We start from the raw sequence: 25,944 nt of genomic DNA, 5'->3' as shown, positions 1-25,944 counted from the left end.
TGCAAAGAGTGATGAAATGAAAAATGTTAGGCATAACGTTAAGAGACTGGAAGAGGGTGGTGTAGATCAGAGACCAAACAGGGATAGCTGATATTCTAGTTGGCATTAAGAGAAAGAAATGGAGCTGGGCAGGCCATGTAATGCGTAGGATGGATAACCGGTGGACCATTAGAGCTACAGAATGGATGCCAAGGGAGGGGAAGCGCAGTCGAGGACGGCAGAAAATTAGGTGGGGGCTTACGTGTATTTTGTGGGGTCTCACATGTGCTCTTGGGACAAAGGAACAACAACGCAGTAGTGCAGACAATCAAAAGGGCATTTATTGCACCTTTCATACACTAATACATACCAGCCGAATTGCTACCAATAGAACATTCACACGGGCGCGCGACAAATCAAGGAAGTCCGACTCACCGCGACCCGATAGCGAGCGAATATGTTCGCCCCATGCTATGACACCATCGCCTAGTCGTTCACGTGTACAGTCACGCTAACGATGGCGCGCTCGAACGATCCGTGTTCGTCCATACCGGTGTCCTACTCTAAGCCTCGCGCGACGGTCGCGCGAAGCGGGCCGGCGCACGCGCGAAGCGTTCGTGCGTGTTGGTCGCCGATCCCCAGCCAAAAAGAGAGCCCTCGACCTTTTTCTCCCAATTGACAATTGACCCCGGCGTTTCGGTGGCGTTAGCATCGCGACACTAGCGCCATCTCTCGCAACGCGCCGCAACCACCGCCGGTAGCCACGCAGAGAAGCCGGACTACAGGAGACATGCGGGGAAAACAACATCAGGGGACGCGTGAGAGTCGCGCATTCCCACATCCCCCCAACCTTAAATCACTACACATACGCCGGCGAAACATGTCACAAGGCCTATCAACGCGCGCGTCGCGAACAAAAGTTAGTACATGCGACAGTGGCGCCGCCGAGTAAATGTCCACGCATTATCCACAACGTGCGAGCCGACATTGACTCTGGGGTTCACCGCTGGCATCCGTTGGTCACAGCACCACGTCTGCAGATTCGATGGCACGACTCCAGCCCAGGACTCCGGAAACGGCGACGCAGAAGTCGGCACGAGCAAGCGTCGCTCGCGCCCTGCTGACTAGAGCCGCAGTAGCCGTTGGTGACTGCCGGCTCTTTTCCCAGCCGCCGAGGGTTGCGAGCCGGACATTGGCGGCCGCCGAAGTCGCTGCGCCGACATTGACCACAGGCATCTCCAAAGCCTGGGGTAGCTCGATTGTAGTCCGGGGCAGCAGCGCTGACGATGTGCAGGTGACAGCAAACCAGGAGTGACTCCGCTCACGCTGCGTACACTCAACGCACTCGACAAACACTAAAGTAGTGCAAGGGAGAGGAATTCGGCATACGCATCGCCCACGTGGTACGATGTTCAATTCGGCTAGCAAAATTTCGGGCGGCATAGCAGATGCTAAGTTGACGTGAACAAAGCTTACTTTCTTGAGTCGAACGAGAATTTCAATTCGTGCTAGGCGAACTAATGAGGGAAGCAATGTGCGACACCTCAACACCACGGTCCACCAGGTTGTGTCCCTCAACGTGCGACAGGCGGCTTTGTTAAGCCTTAGGCCTAATGCGTCGCTACTTTGACAACAACCGGCATCCAAAAAAAAAAACAACACCCAAAATGGGCACAAGAACAGGCAGCCGCGAAGAGACGTTAGCTCTGTGAGGTGGTCCTACTCCGCTCGGTGCACACAGCATCCGAGTTGACGGCGCCCACCGTCCCAGACGGTGTCGGAGCGCCCGGTGCCAGGCCGCAATACCAGTCAGCTCGTAGCGGCACCCGTGGCCCGCGGCCACCCGGCTCCCTGAGCCTCGACTTCCGAAGTCAAAGATATAGAAGAAGCTATTTACATAAGAAATTCGGACCACCCACGAGGCTTCCGTACTCACTCGCTTCAGGCTTGCCAATGCTCCGCGGGCGCTAGGCCTCGCTCTCCCAGGATGCAGACCACGTGGCTCTCGTACCGACGAGTGTACTTCAAAACACTCGCGAAAAGGCTTAGCATGTTGAAAAGTTCAAACACGCTACAGCAACCGTCGCCTCACTCAAGAAAGCACACCGCCGACACTAGCGATCAAAATCCACGCTAGGACTACGCTTCGGTTGAAACATCTCGAACCGAGCAAAACTGTTAAAATTATCGTCCGATGCCCCAAGAGGTCCACGTTGGGCAGCCAGATGTGGGGTCTCACATGTGCTCTTGGGACAAAGGAACAACAACGCAGTAGTGCAGACAATCAAAAGGGCATTTATTGCACCTTTCATACACTAATACATACCAGCCGAATTGCTACCAATAGAACATTCACACGGGCGCGCGACAAATCAAGGAAGTCCGACTCACCGCGACCCGATAGCGAGCGAATATGTTCGCCCCATGCTATGACACCATCGCCTAGTCGTTCACGTGTACAGTCACGCTAACGATGGCGCGCTCGAACGATCCGTGTTCGTCCATACCGGTGTCCTACTCTAAGCCTCGCGCGACGGTCGCGCGAAGCGGGCCGGCGCACGCGCGAAGCGTTCGTGCGTGTTGGTCGCCGATCCCCAGCCAAAAAGAGAGCCCTCGACCTTTTTCTCCCAATTGACCCCGGCGTTTCGGTGGCGTTAGCATCGCGACACTAGCGCCATCTCTCGCAACGCGCCGCAACCACTGCCGGTAGCCACGCAGAGAAGCCGGACTACAGGAGACATGCGGGGAAAACAACATCAGGGGACGCGTGAGAGTCGCGCATTCCCACAATTTATAGGCTGGTAATGAGAAAATTATACAATTGATAGTCCCGCAGCTCTACCAAGATTGCTTCTCTAGTATGTAACCAACTTAGTCAAAGTGATACATGCTAAGGACTCCATTCTTTGGCTACTGTTGACCACTTCAAGCCTCCGTTCCTGTGATCCGCTGTCTTGTTTCAATCTCTCTCTGCTGGCATATATGGGCTTCATAGGTGTGTGTGCTCAAGGCGGGTGGAGTTTGTGAGGGAGTGCTAGGGGGGACATGCGTCATATCCGCTTTTTGTTTGTCCCGTGTGTTTTTTGCGGTAACTTCCCAAATCTTTCCCTCCCCCCTCCGCCACCCCTCAAGCTTGCTTTGTGAAGTCTGTGCAAATTTGCCTCATAGTGCATGGTCTTCTGTTGAACGCACAGACTGCTATGAAAGACAGCTGATTTAGAATAGATCGCTATGTCAGCTGCTGAAGTTTAGGTCCCAATAAGAGATAAGCAGAGTGATAGTGCCATGACAGAAAAATTGGTCAGCTACTGTATTTGAACTCGGCATGCAGAATGTTTTGCTAGCACGCACGTTAACGAAGAGACGTGCATACACGACCATTAAAACATGAACATATTCTGTACAGAAAATGTGAAATGTTAATCTGCAGGGTTGCCAATTTTCACAAATTCAGCTTCTGCTGCATTATATATTTCTGAAGTAGAAAAATGAGCTATGTAGGGCATGATTAGTCTTCAATAAGGTATGTCTGAAAGTGTCCTAAAAATGCAATATTTTGACGATGTACACCACTTCCAACAAAGATTAAAAATAAAAACACTTGAAAGCTGTGTCAAAAAAAAAATTTTGTCAATGAACAAAACTATTGCTAAACTGAGGTTCATAATCTCAGATTCATCTATAGCAGTTGTGCTTCACCTAACAAATTGGCTGCATAACAAAATTGAGGCTCAATAGCTTGCCTTCCTGACGGTTCATTCCTGTGCATCTTCTGCTCCATACTGAGAATACATTAAGAATTGCATTTAAAATTTTGTGCATTGGCCTTCAGTGACTTTGAGAGCAAGAAGTCTATTTTTTAATGTTTTGTGTGTCACATTAGCTTAACTGTCCGTTTTTCTATGCATCACATCAGTTGATTCTCAGTGAAGAGGACTACTGTGCCATCATGCGCACCTTGGATGAGAACTTGAATGAGATACCGCCGGAAGATGAGCCGCTGGATTGGTCGAAGATACCCGTGCCTGTCGTGACTAATGCTCCTTACCCGGTAGAGGAGGTATACTCACACGACCACACTGATCCTGTCCTATCTACAGGTAGGAAGGCTGATTCTAAAGGTTGCCATGCGCCTTTGTAGAAAGTTGTGGAAGTCGTCACTTTTGTCACCAACTACAGAAATGCCAAAATTAGATGTTTCGGAGTTCATAGGGTCACCTCATTCATACCACAATGTACTGGCCAGTGAAGCCATTTATATTTTCTTGAAGATGTGACGAAGGGACCATAATCGGATCGGAGGTGGATTGTCGTTAATTGTGTTATGTGCGATCACTTCATGGCATCTTCAGGAATACATATTCGTAGACAGTGACAAGGATTATGATAGCTGTAATGCCTTTGCCTGGTTTGATGCTATTCCCTTGACTCTACTTCATTTCACACACAGCAGGCAGCACTACAAAGACTCTCTATAGAGAGACTTCTCCAACTGCCCACATTCGTTACCGAAAAATATTATGTCACATATATAAAAACGTTGCCTCATACATTTTTGTTGGAAAATGTGGTGCGATAATTACATGGTAGGCATTGTAGATCTGAACCTGGTTAAGTAAATCAGCATGTTTCTGCTACCAGCGGCTACAGCAGTCGCTTGTGATCGTGTCCAAAACATGTGTGGCATACTGGCAGCGCAAAGGCACACAAATAATGCATAATTTGGTTTAACCTGATGTCCACAAGTTGTAGTTGTATATGCGAAGTAGTTACAGTAAAAGCTCGATGATACGATCACGGCTAATACGAATTTCCGGATGATACGAATTTTTCGGTGGTCCCGGCCGAGCCCCATTACTTTGCAACGTGCTAGAGAACGGTTGTTACGAATCGATTTTCAGCCTGCGTCGGTTGAAACGAATAAACGCCGCCCCACCGACGGCCGCGAAAGAGAACAGCGCGCAGTCACGCGCTTTCTCGCCTTCTCTTTTGGTGCGGAGGCGCGGCGCCGGACAGCGCGGACTCCGCGACTGGGCGCGAAGAGTTTGAAGCGGTGGCGCTTTTGGTGCTTTTGTACTTTTCCTCCTTTTCTGCGAGCCGTCAGATGGAGTGGCTGCTACGCTTCGGGCCGCATTCTTCGTGTTTGCGCTATTTTGCCTAGCCGCAGCGAGCTATGTCTCGCAAGCGGAAAGCACTCTCGTTTAAAGCGAAGTTAGACATTCTTCGAAAGGTCGAGGAGGATCCCAAGAGGAAGCGGACAGAGTTGGCTAAGGAGCTAGGCCTCGCAACGCCAATACTGAGCACAATTGCCGCACAGCGAGACTATCATGAAAAACGTGCTTTCGTTCAACGTCAACGTGAAGCAAGCGAATTCGAACACGCTTATTTCGAACAAACCGAGCACCGACAATGCTCTTAGCAGCGCGCCAAATCACGCGGCGGAGCCCCCGACCGGCATTGCCCTGACACCGCCATAGAGCTAAAGCTCAGGAGAGACCCCTCAATGCCGCGCGCGAAGGAACGGGGGAAAAAAAAAAAAACCCGTGGCGGAAATTTCCCTCTCTCTCAAATTGCAAGGCCGCCGTTTCTGCATCGCGCCGGAACAAGCTTGTATGTGCTGACTAGAGTGTTCTAGACAACCGTATTCTAGCACACACTAGTGCCGACGTCTCAGCCACGTGGATAAAATGGCAGTGAACCCTTCTCCTCTATTTTCTAGTCACATGTTGACCTTGCACGCCGCGGCAGCAACGCAGAGGGAAACAGCGGCGGAGGCACAGTCGGGCCAACGAAACTGCCGCGCCCGCAAACGCTCGCTTCCCGATAACGGCAGAAAACGAAACTTCAGGGGGCGGCTAAAATAAGCTGGCGCCAGCACGGCGGCGGGCGCGCACGGAGTCGAAGGTGAGAGAGCTACGAGGGAGTTGAGAGGGAGGGCGAGGGGAGCCACCGAAGCGGCAGAGTTGACGCGGCCAAATCCGCTACCCTGCCGCCCTCCTTCCTCACCTTCGACGGTCTCCGCGTGCACCCGTGTGCCGGCGCCGCCCGCTCGCTCCCTGAAGCTTCATTTTCTGTCGTTATTGGGCAGCGACCGTTAGCCGGCATGGGCAGTTTCGTAGCCCGCGCTTGCTATGCGCTTGTGCGCTGCGATATTTCACGACTCGCACCGTTCGTGCATCGTGCTATGGTGCACGAATACTTCAAAAATATGTCCGTTTAATTCGAACAAATTTTCGGGCCCCTTCGTGTTCAAATTATTGAGATTCGACAGTAGTTTTAATTGTGTTTCGATGATACGAATTTCGGCTAATACGAATATTTTTCGTGACCCTGTGAGATTCGTATCATCGAGCTTTTACTGTATTCTGTAGAAAGCGTCGCAATTAAAAAACTGCACTGCCAAATAGGTGGAATGATACTTCTGTGACTGCACTACTTGCGTTGCATAATAGGTGTAACGGACGCAACGCACTACTTGCGTTGTGTCCGCAGCGTTTTGCATCTGATTTCTCTCTCTCTCTCTCCCTCTCTGCATGCAAGTCTTAAGTGGTGTCCACAGGGAACACATCAGCAATGTGCTTTAAGCGCTGTGTTGCATGTCATTGGTGCGTGTTGTTCTACCCTGCTTGAGAACCATACTGAAAGGATGGATAAATTAGTTACAATTGGTGTAAAAAGTTTACGCACTGAGGGATCTGAGAAAACATCGAATTGCCAATCTGTTTGTGATTGTAGTCAGGAAAACAGTACAACACTATTATTCACTTACGTTGGTCTTTTAGAAGGCTGCTTTTCCATTACTCTGGTACTGTAACTCCGTTCACCTTTACAAAGTTATGGTAATTAAGGGTATCGGAAGTAAATAAGCAAATAAATTAAAATGCTGGCCAGAAATCTAAACACCAGGCTGAACGTAAATATATTAAGTTTTTCTTAGATCCCACAGTTCGTAAACTTTTGATGCCAACTGTACTATGGGGCATTTTTTTTTGTTCACCACATAAAGCAGATTTCAAGTCGATGCAACAATGCCATGTGATGCCCACACTGTAAATCAAGTTAAACACCAATATAGGAAAGCCGGTAAAATTGCCAATTTGCTTCGTTATATAATGCAGTCGCTGATGGATTTTCTTTACACGGAAGGGGCCATAATATTTATGATGGGGGCCACAAAATTTTCCGAATTATCAGGCAGTTGGAAAAAGCAAGTTTGACTGAGAAAAAAAGTCATTTTGTTTAATTTGAGAGCCAGCATCGAAAGATATGGTTTCATGCCATGGGGGGTTATCGGTATCTTCACATTGGCGGTAAAATGTGAAGCCAGCCATGCTTTCACATCCACTCGGCCCCTGCCTCTGATAACGACGCTGTCATGAAAAGCGCTGGCAGCGGGGATTGAATGCTTTACCTGCCTCTCACTTCAACGCGTCTCTGAAACTCAAGATTACGCAACCTTCAGTACTACAGTGTAGACTGCTTATAACGCAAGTTGCCGGAGTCGTTAATATCTGCGTTATAAGCGGTACCGTACTATAACCAAAACAGCGATTTTCAAGCCCTGCACGTATGTAAAACATGTAGACCAAGCAGCCGCGCGTATTCGAGAATCGAAGTGTGCGACTGGGAGTTTTGCATCCGTTTAAATTTACGAATGTTTAAAGGTTAATTTCCAAGTACCCGCAATCTTTGCATGAAGCAGACAAAGTAATAATTTTTTAAAATGTCTCAGTTTCGCCCGAATCAATTGCGATAGCAAATCGGTAGAGAGCTATAAAGAGTAGGGATAGTAGTTTTATCGCTGCATAAACTTGACACATTCGCTTACTAACTGAATTAACAAGCGTGGTGTCAACGCGCACAGGCAAGCATGAATAGACTCGATGACCGCAGACAACCACTGTCAAGATGCGGGCATGGGGAAACGCAGCTGCCGCAGCGAGAGACGGTGCGTGCGGTCTATCGCTCTATCGCTTCACCGCGAACTGAGCGGCGAAAGCACAGTGCATACAAAGGTCAGAGCCGTGTGGAGATGGCTTTCAAGATACGGTGCGCGACAACACCGACAGCCGGCACAGGCGTGAACGCATTTGTTGGCAGAGTAGAAGCCGCCCCCCACCCCTTCCTACCTCCCTCCTGTGCTGCCTTCCCGCTTTGCTCCTTTCGCGTGGGAGATTGCTTCGCCAGTTCCCCTTGCGCCCAGTTGCAAGATACGCATTTGGTGCCGCAGTGAAGCGTCGCCCCCCCTCCCTGCCTCCCATACCCCCACGGCCTTTCGCGCGATAGAAGTCGCGTTTGCCCTGCGCTGTGCGTTTGCTTTTCGTGAAGGCGTGCGTCTCTCGCGCGCTTTCGCTCGCACATACGGCGTGCGGCCACGATTTTATCGCCCTTGGACTCGTGCTCCACGTCTCTTGCTCCTCCTCCGCATCGCCTTCGTTGATCTCCTCTCCGATTGGTAGGCGCACTTCGTTGAGAAGCATGCTCGCTACCGCCCTTGTCGGCGAGATTTTCCCGCGGAAGCGCATTATAACCGATATTTCGTCTCACCCGGCTGCACTGTAAGTGGTACGCATATACAGTATAGACCACTTATAACGTAACCGCTTATAGTGCAGGACCGGATATAGTACGGTCTTTTCAGACTCCCGTTAATTTTCCCATAGCACTGCATGTATACACGTATCGCTTATAGTGAAGTTGCGGGAAACGAAATACCGGTTACAATGCAGCTGCCTGGGAGTACGGAAGTCAGCAGAGACGGCGAACGCTCCCCTGAAACGGGCGCTCCAAGCGCTCCAAGGAGTGCTCGAGGAAGAAAGAGAGACGAAGTGGAGGAGAAGGGCATGTGGTGCGAACGAACAGCCAGTGAGGTTGAAACCAGAATCTTGAGTGCGAGTGGTGAAATATCACATTTCACGGTGCGCATAGCGAGCGAGGGCCACGAAACTGCCAACGCCGGCCAACGCTCGCTTCACGATAACGGCAGTAAACGAAACTTCAGGGAGCGGGCGGTGCCGGCACAGCACGGCGAAGGGCGCACGCGATGACTGTGGAATGTGAGGGAGGAGGGCGGCAGGGAAGCGAATTTCGCCTCGGCAACTCCGCCGCTTCAGTGGCTCCCCGCACCCTCCCTCGTAGCTCCGTCACTTTCGACTATCACCGTGCGCGCCCGCCGCAGTGCAGGCACCGCCGCTCCAGCCGGGCCGGCGCCAGCTCCCCGAAGTTTCGTTTTCTGCTGTTATAGGGAAGCGGGCGTTTGCCGGCGTGGGAAGTTTCGTTGGCCGGCCTGGGACAGCGCCGCCGCTTCCCTCTGCGCCGTAGCTGCAGTGTGCAAGGTCAGCACGTGACTAAAAAGTAGAGGAAGCATAAAGGAGAAAGGGTTTCTACGCTGGTATTTTCTACGTGTGGCTAAGGTAGCGTGGCTGAGACGTCAGCACGTGCACGCATGTTCTGGTGCAATGCAGAATCGGCGACCTTGCCATTTGAGAGAGGGTGAGAGAGGGTGAAACCGCATTTTTTTTTTTGTTCACGCGCGACATTGAGGAGTCTCTCCTAAGCTATTACTCTATGGCGGTGTCAGAGCAATGCCGGTCAGAGGCGCCGCCACGTGATTAGGTTCGAATTAACGAGATTCGACTGTAAATTGAATGCAAGCGTTCTAGCCGCATTCCTCGAATGTCGCATACGCGTGGCGGCTGGGTGCACATGTTTTGCATATTTGCGGGCCTTGAAAATTGTAGCTTTGGTTATAGTGCGGATATTCGCGACTCCGGCGAATATCCGGTCTGCACTGTACATGGAGTGCTGTAGCAAAATTAACGGGAGTCTGAAAAGACTGTACTATATCCGGTCCTGCACTATAAGCGGTTAGGTTATAAGTGGCCTATACCGTAAATGCGTGGGAAGACAGCGATCATGATCGATCACACGCCCACTCTTTGCACATGTTGCAGATTACCTCTTAAACAATGCACACAGTCTGCGTTGATACTCATTTGCGATGACAGCTAGAAAAGGAGTACTGCACCAACCTGCCCCCCACTTCCTACCCCCTCCTTTCGTGCACTCTCGATAGCATTACCACAGGTGTGCACTTCCATCCTCCCTTTCCCCTTGCTCTTGGTCACCGGGTGTACGATCTGAGAGGTGCGTTCGCAAGCATGCTGCTTGTAATTTGACCATCTGCAACCACGGAAGTTTCTACTTATTGCCTTTGTATTGCTTCGTAGCAGTGGGGAAATTTCGTTATACTGAAATTGTGTATAAATACACTTCGTTATATTGAGGTTCTAAATACATGGTGTTCTATGAACAAGACATTATAAAAAGTTAAATACTTCATTATATCGAGAATTTCGTTATATTGAAGTTTGTTATATCAAGGTTTAACTGTAGTACGTCTAAACCATGTTCAATGTGGTTGCTGCTTTATGGTATGGCCAGTGCAGTACAGTTGCAAAGAAAACAAATCTTTGTTGTCTTGCACATTGTGGCGTGATTTTGTGATGAGCCTTAGAAAAACAAGGGAATACCATTCTGTTGAACTTATCTATTTAAAAAATGTCTTTGCAACTACTATGTTCTTGGTGTCTGGATAGCTTTGACTTTGTTGCTTGGAATTTCTGCGTGTTCTCTGATCTTAGCTTTTTACTGACAGCTTTTCTTGTTGCTGCTTCACTCAGATTACATTGATGTCAGTAAGTATGAAACATTTATGTCCAATTTATCTGTTCCAATGTAAACGGTAGAGCCTGTACGTAAGAAAGGCTGTGCCCAGATTTTGTTACATTATTTATACTCTTCTTGCATTTGTCACTTGCTTACAAACTGCTGTTATCAGTTTGATTGACGTCGTCTCAAAGAATATTTAAAGAATAGAATTGAAGGGAAAGAAGTGTTTGAAATTTAAACACTAGGTAAGCAATCATTTTAGAGATAGTTTCACTTTACAGGACTTTGCGTGAGTAGTGTCAGATGTGTCAGTATCTTTATGTGATACCATTTCTGATGCAATGCTGAGCACACTGTCTTGGCAAAGTGCCAGAGATGTTGCCAGTAGATGCCGCCGTGTGAGATGCTAATCACGCAAATCGTCGCAGAAGTGAAATTATCTACAAAGTGATTAACCAAGAATACTGGTCGTGAGCATGGCACAACTATTCATTTGGATTCTTTTCTTTGCAGATAAAGCGATAAAGAGGGCCATCAGAATTGATTTGTCGTTCCAGATTGACTGCGTTGTTTTGGACCTTTACATGAAGAGGTCGAGCGAGGTTGGTGCATTTTGTGTTTGTTGACTGCTTGTTTATTTGCACAGAAGCATAACTACTATTCTGCTGATGGCTTATAAAGCAGCTTGTAGACCATTTAAAGTTGTGATTCGCAAAAAGGCTGATAGAGAGCAGGTTGGGAACTTAATTGAAAGGTGAAGCTATTAAGAAAACTGAAGAGCATGTTCATATGTGTATGGCTGCACGAATATTCCAATATTTCCAAATATTCAATTAAATGTTATGCTATTTGGTACTAGCTTCAGATCGAATTTCTGTATACCGAATTTTCAAATGATTAGGAACGAACGAACATCAATTTGAAACCAACAATAGACAGTTCCGGTTTCGGTGAGCCTAAAAGAAGCAACCACTCGACCACCATGCTGCCGACCAGGGAGGAAGAAAAAAACTGAGGAGAGGCCTTACCCAGTCCACATGCTACGAGATAAGTGCGGAGGAAGTCGCATGGTATTTTTGGCTGGTAGCGGCCATGTTGCCGGGCCCAATGGCAGTTTTGTTATGGTGTGTGCTCAATATTATCTGTGTGCCCGAGGGGTGCAGGGAGTGAAGGTTGGCGGACGCTGTGCAAGAGTGAACAAGGCTCGACAGAAGAATGTACGCACATTCAAACGCACGCACATCAAACGGCTATTGGTAGTATGCAGGCCCGGTCAACACGCTAGCCGCACGCATACGTGCATACTGTTCTGCATTACACTGCGGCTACCACAGAACTTCGTTTCTGTGAAGCTTCACTTACCGTGAGAACAATATATCTCAGGCCGCAGTCAGTGTCTCTAAAGGCTTAACAACATTCTCTTTGTGGAGAATGCCAGCCTCCTCGTTGGCGCGCTGTGGCTCGTAACATTTCCGCTGTACGCGGCCGTCAAGCTTCAGCCACCACACACGTGATGGTTGTTGCTTATTTCGCTCCGAAAACCTAAAACACCATCCAACACTTGTGCAGTTGCAGGTGACTTGAAGGTGTGTGTTTCTAAACGTCCGAGACAGCAGGCCGGTGTTAAAGCATAAAAGTCGTTTTGATTTGCTTAGAGGCTGTAACAGTGACAGTAGTGCTATTACTATGCCAAGCAATAGGCCATAAAAGACCAGACAGACATAAAAAAAATAGCGTAATTGTTCACAGTAGCATTCGAAAACAGAGACAAAACATAGGAGTTTAATACCTTAGTGTGGTTGGACATTTTTTCCTCCCGGCTAAGAACACTGGCCTAGTTCCTGAGAATAGCATGACTTTGTAAAAAACACCAAAAATAAAGCAATGTACAGTTGGCCACATAAGTTTACGAGACAGTTTTCACAACAAATGGGGATTTTCCTTTTGTTAAGGCATGCCACTTCTAATGTAATGCGTCACTAGCCACGCTTACGTTAATGAAACAGTAGTGCATTGCATTTCTTAGTGCATCATGATGATGGAGAGTTTTAGCTTGTCCAGTATTCTAGTAGACGCAAGCAGACTGGGTGTTTTACCAGATGCGCGGGAGGTGTAATTGTGAGCGGCTTGTCGGGTGGTGTCACCTCGTGGCATAGAGCTGAACCAGACAGACACAACGTTAATATTGCATTAACCAAGTGTATTCTACTTTGCTGCTGTTGTAAATTTTCAGCAGCAGTAAATTGTGATACAGTTACATCACTGTGAAAATTTAGACTAGCAGTGAGAACAAATACACTTGGTTAATGAAATATTAGCTCTGTGTTTGTTTGGTTGAGTTCTGTGCCACCACGTGGGCTGCACCGCTCCGGCCGATCATGTTTACGCCTCTAACCATGCGGTAAGACGCCCAGTGCGCCTGCGTTTATCGGAATACCGAACAAGCTCAAACTTTCCAGTATTATATGTAACAGCGTTTAGATGTGGCGCATCCTCCTTTGTTCGAAACAAGCCAGAGCATGTTTCGTGTGAGTGCACTTCGCCGGAGAGTGGAGGAGAGCACACATGATAAGGTTTCTCAATTTTTATCTATCCCTCATTGTGGTATGGCAGTGCTCTACATGCACCTCATGAGACGACTTGACATTGTCTCTCGAGCTACCCTGTCCTGGCACATTGATGTCATTCACCACCCTAACTTATTACTTCAGTTCGCATGTATGCGATGTGCTAGAAATGCAATGCAATGCTAACCCGCCATGGTTGCTCAGTGGCTATGGTGTTGGGCTGCTGAGCACGAGGTCGCGGGATCGAATCCCGGCCACGGCGGCCGCATTTCGATGGGGGCGAAATGCGAAAACACCCGTGTACTTAGATTTAGGTGCATGTTAAAGAACCCCAGGTGGTCTAAATTTCCGGAGTCCCCCACTATGGCGTGCCTCATAATCAGAACTGGTTTTGGCACGTAAAACCCCATAATTTAATTTTTTAATTTTTGCAATGCAATGCTGCATTTATTGCATCTATGTAAATGCCACTACTGCACAGGTTGCAAAAGCAGTTACACACCGAAACTTAGAATTCAAGACCATGTGCTCAGACTTAGGGGGGTATACAGCTTTTTCTGAAGTCCTGTGTCCCGACAGGTTTTGTGGCGCACTGTACATATTTGTAATTTGGCAGGCAGTGACTGCATGAGAAGTAGCTGGCCAGGAATCGCAAGTAGACTCAACAAGAGCCATGTGCCATGTTGGGTGGTGTCAAGTGTGGGAATGACAGGCTTCTAATTGGAGCTTGTGCTTCTCACCTTGTGTGCTGCAGGGGAAGGAAGGCCTGGCCAGGCTGGAGATTGAGCTCCTCTCGGTCAAGGGACACATGTTCCATGACGGGTCCTACTGGATGGACACGGTGCTTGGCAATCTGATTGTGGACGACACTCGTGTCACCCGCAAGAGTGGCCTGACCAGGTACGACAGAAGTTGCACTTTGGCCCCAAGTGAATGGTGTGCGAATGTCAATTTTTTAAATCGAATTGAATACTCATTGAATAGTGCTAGAAGCTAATGAAATTGAATGCCAAATACAATTGAAATAGTTTTGGGGTAATGATCAGCCTTCTTTGTAATTACTATATTCATGTCCTGGTACTCGCACTGTTAGCAAAGTGGGGCAGCTGGATGGAGCATCACTTTTTGGAAGTCACAGTGCCTGGTTCGATACCAGTTGAGAGACTTTCTTCTCTTCAATCTAATTCTTTTAATTTTCTTTCTTTTTTCACTTAAAATTATTGGCGTGCACAAAGCCTTGCCACCGCTATCAGCAGGATTGGCCCCATAGTAAAAGTTGTGATGAGAATTGAATATGATTGGGGGAGGGGAGAACTCTTACAAGATACATCCCCAGGGTGAAGCTTTCGTTATTTCACATTCTGCCTGCTACAGGACTTTGGGACATTTAAGTCTCACTGTCAAAGGACGAAGTTATGCTTTTGTATGTCACTCAGCATTTTGATTTTATGTTTTGGGAATGGTTGTGCACTCTTTAGAACAACTCATCAGTATACTCAGTTTAGTAAGACTTTAATGATTTTTATTTTATATATAAAAAGAAAATCCTGCCAGAATCAACATAGGGTTGATGTCTTTGTAAGTGATAAGCTTGCACATTACGACAAGAGAAGCGCTGCAAAGTTCAGTGACGCACATGCCCTTCAGCCACCATGGTGGACCTTGCAGAGAAAGCGGCACTATTAGTCAGCATTAAAATGTGTTCAATCACAAGAGACAGTATGCTTGAACTTGCAGAAACACACCATAGCGCAACAATGTGATGAGAGATGAGAGATGCACAGTGAGTTTCTTGTTGTGGCCGAAGAATGGCTCATACCCACTACCAGAGATTGGCAAAGAAGCAGGTGGTTTTAGAAGTGTTCTTATTAAGAATGTAGCCGAAATAAAACTTATCATATCTGAGCTTAATTTCAGGGACGAACGTGTCCTGTAACTTCTTCATTGTTGTCTGGATGATGCGTACACTCATTTCTAAAGTAAATTTTGCTATATGACGCACCTAGCATCTTAAGCATCTCAACCCATGGCTTGCACGAGTTCATTCCGCCTTTTCAGGCAAACATCTATGATCTAATGGCTAGAGCATCGAGTTTCTGTGCGTGGGGGCCAGGGTTCGAAACCAGTCATAGGATAGTTTATTTAATTTATTTCTTGTGACAACGAGTGACATCTAGTGTCCCAGGTTGACAATAAGCACCCAGAAACTGACAAACGGCAAAGTGGCCGGAAGAGCCAAAGAAAGCTATCTTTATATGGGATGCTTTTGCCAAGAATGGCCAACCCTGTGCATGAGAAAAATGGCACTACAGGAATTTTTATTTTTGTTGCCTAGGACCATCTGTAGTTGCTTTACAAAGATAGCATTATCATAATGACCCATCTGTGATTTAGTTTAAAATTGATTCATTTCTGAGCGAAAGCTGTGACTGTCAGCTTTTTAAAAGTAAGCTGAGCAAATCAAGTTTAAAAAAAAGGCAATATAGAATTGTGCTAACAGCGACACCAATTCCATTGTAAATATTTGACAGAATGTCGCTTAGAAGTTAAGGCACAAAATATGTCTGCGGGGAAAATGCCAAATCAGCCTTGCGATTTATACATTGTGTCATCCAAAGCATTACGCTTTTCTTCTCATGCTTTTGCCATACCCTCCTTCGCTTTCTGCCTCGTGGTTCCGCTACACCGTCCTCTCCGCTTTCCTCCTCGCGCCTCTTTGCTTTCACTGCTTTTTTCATTCCCCGCTGCGCACCGCGGTCGCTCTCACCTTTCGCTGTGCTCGTTAGCACGGTTACGCCGCCACTGCTCACCGCAGTAACGGGCGCCTAAGAGCTGCGGTGTAAAAAATGTTTCGCAACCTTTTTGTGCATACATACTGGTGGCTCCTGGCACTGACAGGGTCAGTCGTCTCCAGCACACTCCTCTGTCCCAGCTACATCCACTCTTGAGAAAGTTGGCAACCCTAACGCTGCCATGTCCCCCCACTGTGCCTCCTCTCCACAGGTTCCTGACACGTTCGAGCCGCAGCAAGGACAAGCTGGTGGATGTGCTGTACAAGGTGGACAAGAATGGGGACTTCTTCACCCAGATTGACTTGTCCAAGATCACCTTCGTCTACTGTGTCGACTTCTTCAATGCCATCATGAGCTTCTATTACATGGACACCATGTACAAAAAGGCAGATGAGAAACGGAAGCAGCTGCAACAGCAAGCCACCAAGCGCCAGCAGCCGCCACAGACTCAGGCCTCTGGTAAGAGCAGTGCTTTATTTTGCTCTGGGAGGTGGAAGTGAAAAAAAAGAAATGAAAAAATCATAAGGAGATGTGCAGTCTTTTCTCAAATACAGCGACAGCTGCATTGCCACACATTCTAGGCTGATTTTGCATGTCCCTCTCGTGACGTCACTGTGCCCACAATCTGCCTTCCACTTTTACCACCTACATCACCTCACCTCATGCGACACTCGATATCGCATTGTTTGCCACCTGTGCAGCGTGCTTCCTCCATGACATCACTTCACTAAAATATTGCATAATTCTGAAGATGGCTATGTGCCCCTTGACATTCCCGCAGTCACGTAGCTGTCGCAGGCAACACACCTGCATTGCGATAGTTAAAGCTGGAGTGCCAGCAGCATCTGCGCCCAAGTGCTGCAATGTTGCTCTACAACATGGGCGTCGGCAGGGTGGTGCAAAAGAGGCACTTGCCCCCTCCCCCAAGCCACACCAGCACTCCCTCCCCCTTGCCCTCCCAAGACGAAATCCTGCCGACGCCCATGCTCCACAACTAGCATCGATAGATCACCAAGTAAAGAAATGTCTCTCAAACTGTGGGTAACACTTTCTCTTCTGCCAGGCCTCAGTAGTTTTGTCTGAATAATGTTATTTTGGCAATTGTTCATTCTGAGGGAAAAGGTGACATGAGAAGGCAAGGAAATGCTACAACTATAGACATGACAGTTGTTGTGGGCAAACAGGATAAACTTAAGTTCAAGGTACGGTAAGGTACGTTTCTGCTATTTTTGAAAAATAAGCGCCATGCAAGTTTGTCATGCGGACAACTTACGCAGGGCGTGTAGAAGCAGAGCCGCATTAAAGTGTACCGTAGTGTCTAGGTGACACTACGGATCTGTAGATATGGCATTGCTCAAGGTCACGAGTTTGATCCCGACCGCAGCAGCTGCATTTTGACTTGGCGAAATAAAAAAAATGCTTGTGCACTTAGATTTAGGGACACTATAAAGAACACCACGGTGTCAAAATTAATCCGAAGTATCCCAATTACCCCTGTCTTGCGCTAGCTGATTCTAATTTGCAGGCGCAAATTGGAATCAGCTAGCGCAAGACAGGGGTGATTGGAGATCGCATGGAGAGGCCTTCATCCTGCAGTGGAGATAAATATAGGCTGATGATGATGATGGCACGCAACAACACCTCAAGCAAACACCTACCTCTGTGCTGTGTGTTCTGTGTACTACGCAGAAAAACAGCAGTGGTGCATGCAAGGTGACGTTTAACATCAACTAACCACTCTCGTGTTAGACTAAACATTGAAGAAATAAAACGTTCATCGTCAACTTCACCGCTAACCGCTAATTATAGTCAATCAAACAGCACAGAAAACTTCGCTTGCATAACCTAGTGGTCACTTCTGTCTAGATGTTAGTTTTTCTTGCCCCCTTTATCTGCATTAGTATTAAGTGAAAAAAAGAAGTAAAATAAAAAAGTAATAAATTTGGTTGTAATATTACGGACAAAATTCTGCTGTCACTGTGTGGAAGTACTGTATACCTTTGCTGAACTGATTTGACCCACAGGTCTCGTCTGACTGGTACAAAAATTTGTGCAGTGGGGCTGGCACACCTGTTTTCTCTGGCTTAGGTTTTCCTCATGTGTCTGCTTGATCGTTCTTTGTTGTGCTGCTTTGCTTAATGAGCGTTTGCTTCCCTTCAGTCACAGAAACAACTTCACCACCAATGCCCCCGTATCCTTTGAGGAACTATACCGTGCAGCTCGAGATGGACAAGCCAGACATAGTCCTTGTTGCTGACATTGATGATCCACAGTCTGCATGTATTATCATGAAGGTAAGGAACAGGTTAGCTCGACTGTCACATTATGCAGTAACATTTTGTAGTTTGTTGTTGTTGGGCACGTTTAAACTATTACTGCGATAGCATTATAGGTGGACTTCACCCACTTTATCCCGAAGGCAGCCCAGTATCCCGAAGGCAGTGCAGTCTTACATAATGTCTCAAAGCGCTATCTATTATGAGGGAAGGATGAGAGAAACTGGCATGTGATACACGTGCCAGACATTTCGAAGAGTGACTTTGACATGTGAGAATCGTGCGATTGTGGACTAATGGTTAAGGCTCATTCACACTAGGCCGACACGACACCGATTTTGGTCTGCCGACGGTTGGCGAAAGCAGTTTACAGGACGGAAAACGCTGTGGCCAACGGTTTAAAGGAAGGAAAACGCTGTCGCCAACGGTCGGCAAATCAAAATTGGTGTTGTGTAGGCCTAGTGTGAATGAGCCTTTAGAGCATTGGGCTGCTGTCCTGAAAGACAGAGGTTCGATCCCACCTTCGGTAACACATTTCTTTAAAGCATTATAGGCAGACTCCACCTACTTTGGAGGTATCTAACAGAAAACCCTTGGTATGGTGAGCGTATGCGCGTGCGTCGCAGTGTTCCCGTAACATTCAGAAATTGTCATAACACTCTCACTGTGTAGCATGTCTTGCCACCCGCTTGGTCAAGTAATTCTAAGCTACTGGGGACTGAAGGCCAAGGTTTAATTGCGAGATTCACGATGGAGGTAGTGGTCATACACAGTAGAACCTTGTTCATATGTTTTGGAAAAAAACTGAAGAGAAAACTTACTAACTGTACTTACTAAGCGAAAATGTACAATCTGAAGTCACTAAAAAATTCAGTCAACTCAACTGCAGTTGACATCTATGTAATGATCGTTCTAGCACCAGACGCCGATGCGCGCTGATCTGGTGAAGCCCGAGTGGCCCGAGATGCACATTGTCATTTTTGTGGCTTGGGCAAGCTTACGTTCGCCCTCCTTGAATACAGCCTGGGTCAGCAGCTTCTTCGGGTGGAGCATTTTGTTGTGCCCACTCGGTGAGAATCATTGCGGCACGAGACACTGACGTGCGTCGAGCTCGTGGGGCCCGAGCGATCAGAGACATGCATTGTCGTTTTAAGACCACGATGGGAAAACGAAATCGAGCTGGCGAGCAATGCTGCACGATGCTGCCAGAGCTAAAAAGAACTGCGTCATGGAGGCCAATTTCTGTTCTGGCAAGGGAATGTTTTTGTTATTTAGTGATCCTGAAGTGGTTAGCATAGCTCCAACTGGCTCTTGGCAGGTTTTATTTGTGCTGTAGTTCGGGCGCCTTAAGAAGTAGTTACTTGGAAAACGATTTGAACGGTGGACCTTGCGTACATGAACCCAATGCTTTTGTTCCAAGCCACTACTACCTTTTCTTACACCTTTTGTCTAATTACATTTGCCATGAGGAATAATTAAGGGCTGTGTGCTTTGGTATCTTTCTTCTCTTTGTTAAGCCTTGCTACCTAAAAGATTCTTAAAAGCAACTACACCTTGTTATTGAAGTGCCTTGTTGTTCTGGTCAGCTGAATTATATTATAGTTCAGTGAGGAAAGTTTCATTTTCTGATGTCACATTCATCTGAATGGCAAACCAATTAATTGTGTGTGATGTGATTGTTTTGTATGTATGCCTTTGTGTTTCAGGGATCTATCCACCAGAAGCTAAGGCAGGTAGGGACAACACAGTCAATGATGGTGAACATGGATGACCTCAGGATGTTTACATCTTATGTGGACAAATTCCAGTCGGAACACATCCGTTCTGAGGTAAGCTTCTTGGAAAACTTCAGACACTGGATCTACAATGGCACAAGCCACAGTATAATGCCACAGAATCACAAGCGGTAAAAAAATATAATAATAATTACTTTTAAGAGATGTAACAGTAACCTTTAAGACTTCAAGACAAGTTTTACTAAAAAAAAAAGTGTCATTCATTTGTGAGTAGCATGAAGGTGTGTAGCTTCATAAGCTTCATATGCCATTGTTATGCACAGGCGAGTTTAGAAACCACCCAGAAAAAAAGGCACACATTAAATCGTGGTAACTATGTTAAAATAATTGTGAAGTGCCGTTTTTGCTTCGAGCCAACAAGGGTAGGCTAAAATCAGCATTTTCGGTGCAAGATAACATGTCTTTGACGTCTTCACTGCTCCATAACACTGCCAGAACAGGCATTGTCTCTAATGGGGTCGCAATAAATGTCATCATTGAGATCAGGCCCGTGCATGCTGCAGTGACAAGTTCAAATTTTTAATTATTCAGCGAAGGCGAATTTATGGATTATAATAATGAAAGTTTGGTCTTATAAAAACGTATAGACACCAACAGGGGTGTTCGATTGCGATCGAATTAATCAAACAGTTGAATTAACTGGTGTCGAATTAGCAGTTGTTTTTATTATAAATTGTGGTTCTGGTGCAGTTTTGAATTTTCTACATGATCTACTGAAAAACACAAGTGTACTTCAGCATCCAATAGTGTTTATCAAGGCTTCTTGGCTTGAATTGCTGTGTACCATATTTTCCTGAGTATAAGTCGCAACCCCCACTTTTCATGAGTTTTGAAGAAAAAGTAGGTACAGTGTAGACCGCTTATAACGTAAGTCGCTGGAGTCGCGAATATCCGCACTATAAGCGGTGCCGCACTATAACTAAAGCAACAATTTTCAAGGCCCACACATATGCAAAACATGTGCACCCAGCCGCCACGCGTATGCGACAGTCGAGGAATGCGGCTAGAACGTTTGCATTCAATTTACAATCGAATCTCGTTAATTCGAACCAAATCACGCGGCGGCGCCTCCAACCGGCATTGCTCCGTCACCGCCATTGCTCCGGCACCACCTTAGAGTAAAAGCTTAGGAGAGACCCCTCAATGTCGTGCGCGAACAAAACAAAAAAAAGAAAGAAAAAATATGCGGCGGAAATTTCACCCTCTCTCAAATGGCAAGGTCGCCGATTCTGCGTTGCGCCGGAACATGTGTGTACATGCCGACTAGAGTGTACTAGATATTCTAGTACACTCAAGTGCCGATGTCTCAGCCACGCTACTGTAGCCATGCGTAGAAAAACCCTTCTTTCTCCTTTATGCTTCCTAGTCACGTGCTGACCTTGCATGCTGCGGCTACGGCGCAGAGGGAAGCAGCGGCGCTGTCCCAGGCTGGCCAACAAAACTGCCCACGCCGGCAAACGCCCGCTTCCCTATAACGGCAGAAAACGAAACTTCGGGGAGCTGGCGCCGGGCCGTCTGTAGCGGCGGCGCCTGCACGGCGGCGGGCGCGCACGGTGGCAGTCGAAAGTGAGGGAGCTACGAGGGAGGGCGAGGGGAGCCACCGAAGTGGCGGAGTTCCCGAGGCGAAATCCACTTCCCTGCCGCCCTCCTTCCTCACATTCCACGGTCTCCGCGTGCGCCCTTCGCCGTGCCGTGCCGGCGGCGCCCGTTCCATGAAGTTCCGTTTACTGCTGTTATCGTGAAGCGAGCGTTGGCCGGCGTTGGCAGTTTCGTGGCCCTCGCTCGCTATGTGCACCATGATATTTCACGACTCGCACTCAAAATTCTGGTTTCAGCCTCACTGGCTGTTCGTTTGCACCACATGCCCTTCTCCTCCACTTCGTCTCTCTTTCTTTCTTGAGCACTCCTTGGGGCGCCCGTTTGAAGGGAGCGTTCGCTGTCTCCGCTGACTTTCGTACTCCCACGCAGCCGCACTGTAACCGGTATTTCGTTTCCCGCAACTGCACTATAAGCGATACGATAAATTGACGGGAGTCTGAAAAGACCGCACTACAAGCGGTTACGTTATAAGTGGTCTATACTGTATATAAGGTCGCACTCGTACATAAGATGCACCTATTTTAACTCCATCGGCGTAATGAAATGATGCACGTATGTACACTTATCGCGAAATGCCGAACTTACCCATTTTTGTGCACCTAAATTTTTGTGAAAATGAAATTTTTATGAGCCGAAAATTCCAGCAGAAATAAGTTTCAACCAACACCTCCTCTCATCACAGTAAACTAATATTTATTGCGCTTCACTTGAAGGCATCGAAGGCTTCGTCCTCCGACGCACTAACAACTTCAGCCACTTTGGGCGGCAACATCGGTAGGTAACCGTTGTCAGCTTCTGAATAACCTCTATGCAACGTTGTAGACACGTTGCTGGCATTCAGTAGCATGGCGTCCTCGGGACGAACGCGCAAAATGTCGCAACATGCCCTAATCAGCCTGAACACCCATACAAAAATCTTGCACTCGGCCGCGCAATGCTTGAAACAGCGAAGCTGGGTGATCGTAGCCCAGCATTTTCTGGAAGTGCGCGCAAACTTTTCATCTTATTACTCATGATGATGATAATTTCTTTTCACGCGTCTCGGACTTACGGCCGTCACTGCGCGTTGCATAGCGCAGCTTGCAAAACCGACACTGTGTTCTAATGCCGACACTGCGTTTCAGGAGACCCGGTCCGTGAATGCGTCTCTCTCTTACTTTCATAGCGCGCAAAACCTCTTCACCTCGTAGAGCACAAGCGTACGAATGTGCCAGCTGTGCACGAAGATGACGACGCTCGAACGCAATCATATGGTTCGCATAAATGCATGCTCTGCAGGCGCGGCTGTATAGCCTAGTGGCTACGACGCTCGCTTTGGGTCTCGGGGGTACGGGGGTTCGAATCCCGCTTTGGCAAGAAAGTTTCTTTTCTTTTCTTTCTTGGTAGTACTAGTCTTGCTACGCACCACAAATTACGGCTGGCTTAAACAACTTCGCTGTTAAAAGTGAAATGGCGACCAAAGACAGAAGCACCGAGAATTCTTGCGTGGGCAGACGTTGATGATATAACTAAGTGGCTCTTTTTGTAACAAGTAGATCTCATGCACCACAACAGTAGTTCATGTAATTTAGGTTATTTACTCTAATTTGAAAGAACTACTATACAGGTTTGGTTTGCGAAATTATTTGAAAGGGTGTTTCTGCTACGGCTGTCTATCATTATTAAATGTATTCATAGCAGTGGCAGGCATCTTAATTTGCGTAGTAATAGTGAACATGGTGATTAGTTTCTGGAAGTAAATTCAAATAAAATGAAGCTAAGAGCACCTAATTGAATATAGGTCCAATTACCAGGAAGGTACAGTGTACAGTACCATTATCGGAAACATAATATACCAATGCTAGTGTAAATTGGAGTACAGAATGCGAAGAGAACAATAATCACATTGGAGTGCCAATTATTGCACACATCTTGGCACACATGTCCACCACTGCTATGCATGTTGCCCAAGTGTTGAGTTGCCCTGTTTTTATATTTGTAGACTGTTGTTTCTTAAACAGCTACCTAATAGACACTCATTTTAACTGCCTCTCTGTCACTGACGCCGAACCTCAACTACTAATCCGTGTCATTTTGTTCTTTCTCCGAAGATATTGAAGCCAACAGAGATCAGCCTAAACAGCACTTTCACAGTCGAAAGTGGCCAGCACATGGAAATCAACTTCTCACCAATAGAGATTCACGTGACACCTGGAGCAGTGGAGATTCTCTCCAAAAGCTTGGGCTCCCTCAGTGCTCCTAGTGTGAGTTTCCCGTTACCTTTTTTTAAATGTGCTTTTGCATGTACAGTCATGCACTCACAGATGTGCTGTGTTACTGTTTTTCTAATTGTAGTACCTCCTTGGGCCCATTAGCTTGCTTTCAGTCTTGTACAAAATGTTCACGTAAGGTAATTTCAACTAGAATCAGGACAACACTTGACTTAAATCAACTCGGAGAACAAGGTGGCTTTAAGAAGGGGGAGATTCCACCGAGTTTCCTACAAAAATTGCTAGAGGGAACCCTGGAGCCAGTTGTCTATACAGGAGCTGCATGCATGGTCGTTTTACCCAGCATGAAATTAATGGTTAGCACATGTATTTGTCTAAACTTTCTTTGTTGTTGCTTTTTTTTTTGTTGTTGTTGCTTCGAACGACTTTGCAAATTTATCGTCTTCAACAAAATAGTGTGTTATACAGTCGAACCCGGATATATAGAATCTGAAGGGGATCACAAAAAAGTTCGATATACAGGTAATTCGATATATAAAATAAAAGCTTTATACAAAAGCTTTCAAAGGGATTTTACAGCTTTTCGATATACACAATAATTCGTTATAAGTGGGTTTGATACATCCAGGTTTGACTGTAAATGCAACAATTCGCACTGTTTATGCATGTGCGCAGAGTCTTATTGCCTTCCTTGCTTATAAAAACAGGATTTCTTTGAAATTTGGGCCAATAAAGGCTAATAAAACGTAGTAAATTTCACTAGACGTGTCTCGTGAAGAAATAAAGGAGACGGTTAAATATGTAATTAATATAAAAATAATGATTATTTCTCTTAACTTTAAAGTTTAGAGAAATAATAAAACCTAAACCGAATGTGTGCGAGCCTTGTTTTACTCCGTGCCATAGCAAGAAGGATGTGTTTCCATTTCGTCTGCTTGCTCCCACATTGTGCAGTTGCATGTGGAGAAAACGAAACTCTCTCCAAATGTGTGTGCCTTGAGGGATCCATTTCAATGTAGTGCAGAAGCAGCCAGACAACAACGCAGGTGTTCTCATGCACAGCATGAAAAATTGCGCTCATCACGCAAGGTTGTGCACAGTGCAAAACGAGACAAATGCAATGGCTCTCGCACGGATGCGTCACCCAAAGTGCACCATGCAGCAATAACACAAAAGAGAGAGAGCGAAAAAAAAAATATAGAAGAAAGAAAGAAGGCGGGGCTTTAGATTTTCAGCTCCGATATGGGAGAACGCAGGGAAAAAATATTGCTTGCAGAGGCTAGACAATGCGAGTGGAGAGAGTGTCTATGTTGGCAGTGAAACTCGCCTCCTGAAATCATTGGTTCACGACACTTCGTATATTTCTATCTCTGCTGTTAAGTAACCAATTTGAAAAATTATGGCTGTAGAACTCTCTCTAGAGGGCACGTAACAACTTCCAGCGTATAACCAAAATTTGCTATGGAGCCTGGTGAGAGGTCCTTTAATAAGGAAGGGATGAGAAGACAGGATGGTGCTTAGCTGTCTGTTGTTATATATGCTTCTGTAGGCTGAACAAAAGGCCGATCACGAAGTTGAACCAGACAACAGCGGAGTGTGGAACATAATGATGCTGGACAAGGCAAAACTCTGGTTCTTGGAAGAGCCAACTGTGCCAATGGCCTTAGAAGCCATGGAGACCATGGAAGTTGCACCAGCCACACAAGATTCCCAGGCTCCCCGGAAGGATGAGCAAGTGAGTTGACAATATGGAAGTGCGTCTGAAGCTCACAGCTTTGACCAGTGTTTACTAGCTTTTATTACCATATACACTCGTGTAAGGGGTGCACTTCTTTTTTTTTTTTTTCACATTGTTGACAACATGCTATTCTCACACGGGGGGCAGGCGATTTCGGCCCGATTTGTCTGGCTGTTTGTAATCTTCGGTATTCCTTTGTACGGGAAAAGTTAATGTTGCTGTTTTCATAACACATCTATTTGTTAAAGTGAATAGCTTGAATAGCTTTCTTTGGCTAGTTCTGCCAGTTTTCTGGCCATTGGACTTTCTCGGTGGA

General features: G+C 46.7%; 1 protein-coding gene across 3 annotated transcripts in view; it reads left to right on the top strand.

Annotated features, from left to right (window-relative positions):
* Positions 1-25,944, top strand: part of LOC119455562 (intermembrane lipid transfer protein Vps13-like) — a 217,944-nt gene that overhangs the window by 84,064 nt on the left and 107,936 nt on the right. For all 3 annotated transcript variants that reach the window (XR_007467503.1, XM_037716962.2, XM_037716961.2), the window contains exons 32-39: positions 3,896-4,079; positions 11,164-11,252; positions 13,972-14,117; positions 16,221-16,468; positions 18,170-18,303; positions 19,992-20,114; positions 23,771-23,923; positions 25,440-25,625. Coding sequence is in view for 2 of the 3 variants with exons in the window: in XM_037716962.2 (XP_037572890.1) it covers positions 3,896-4,079; positions 11,164-11,252; positions 13,972-14,117; positions 16,221-16,468; positions 18,170-18,303; positions 19,992-20,114; positions 23,771-23,923; positions 25,440-25,625 (1,263 nt within the window). In the remaining variant the exon portion in view is untranslated. The remainder of the gene's footprint in view (positions 1-3,895; positions 4,080-11,163; positions 11,253-13,971; positions 14,118-16,220; positions 16,469-18,169; positions 18,304-19,991; positions 20,115-23,770; positions 23,924-25,439; positions 25,626-25,944) is intronic.

Source organism: Dermacentor silvarum, chromosome 6, assembly GCF_013339745.2.
Source record: "Dermacentor silvarum isolate Dsil-2018 chromosome 6, BIME_Dsil_1.4, whole genome shotgun sequence".
Taxonomy (NCBI): Eukaryota; Metazoa; Arthropoda; class Arachnida; order Ixodida; family Ixodidae; genus Dermacentor; species Dermacentor silvarum.
This window is presented reverse-complemented; position numbering and strand designations above follow the sequence as displayed.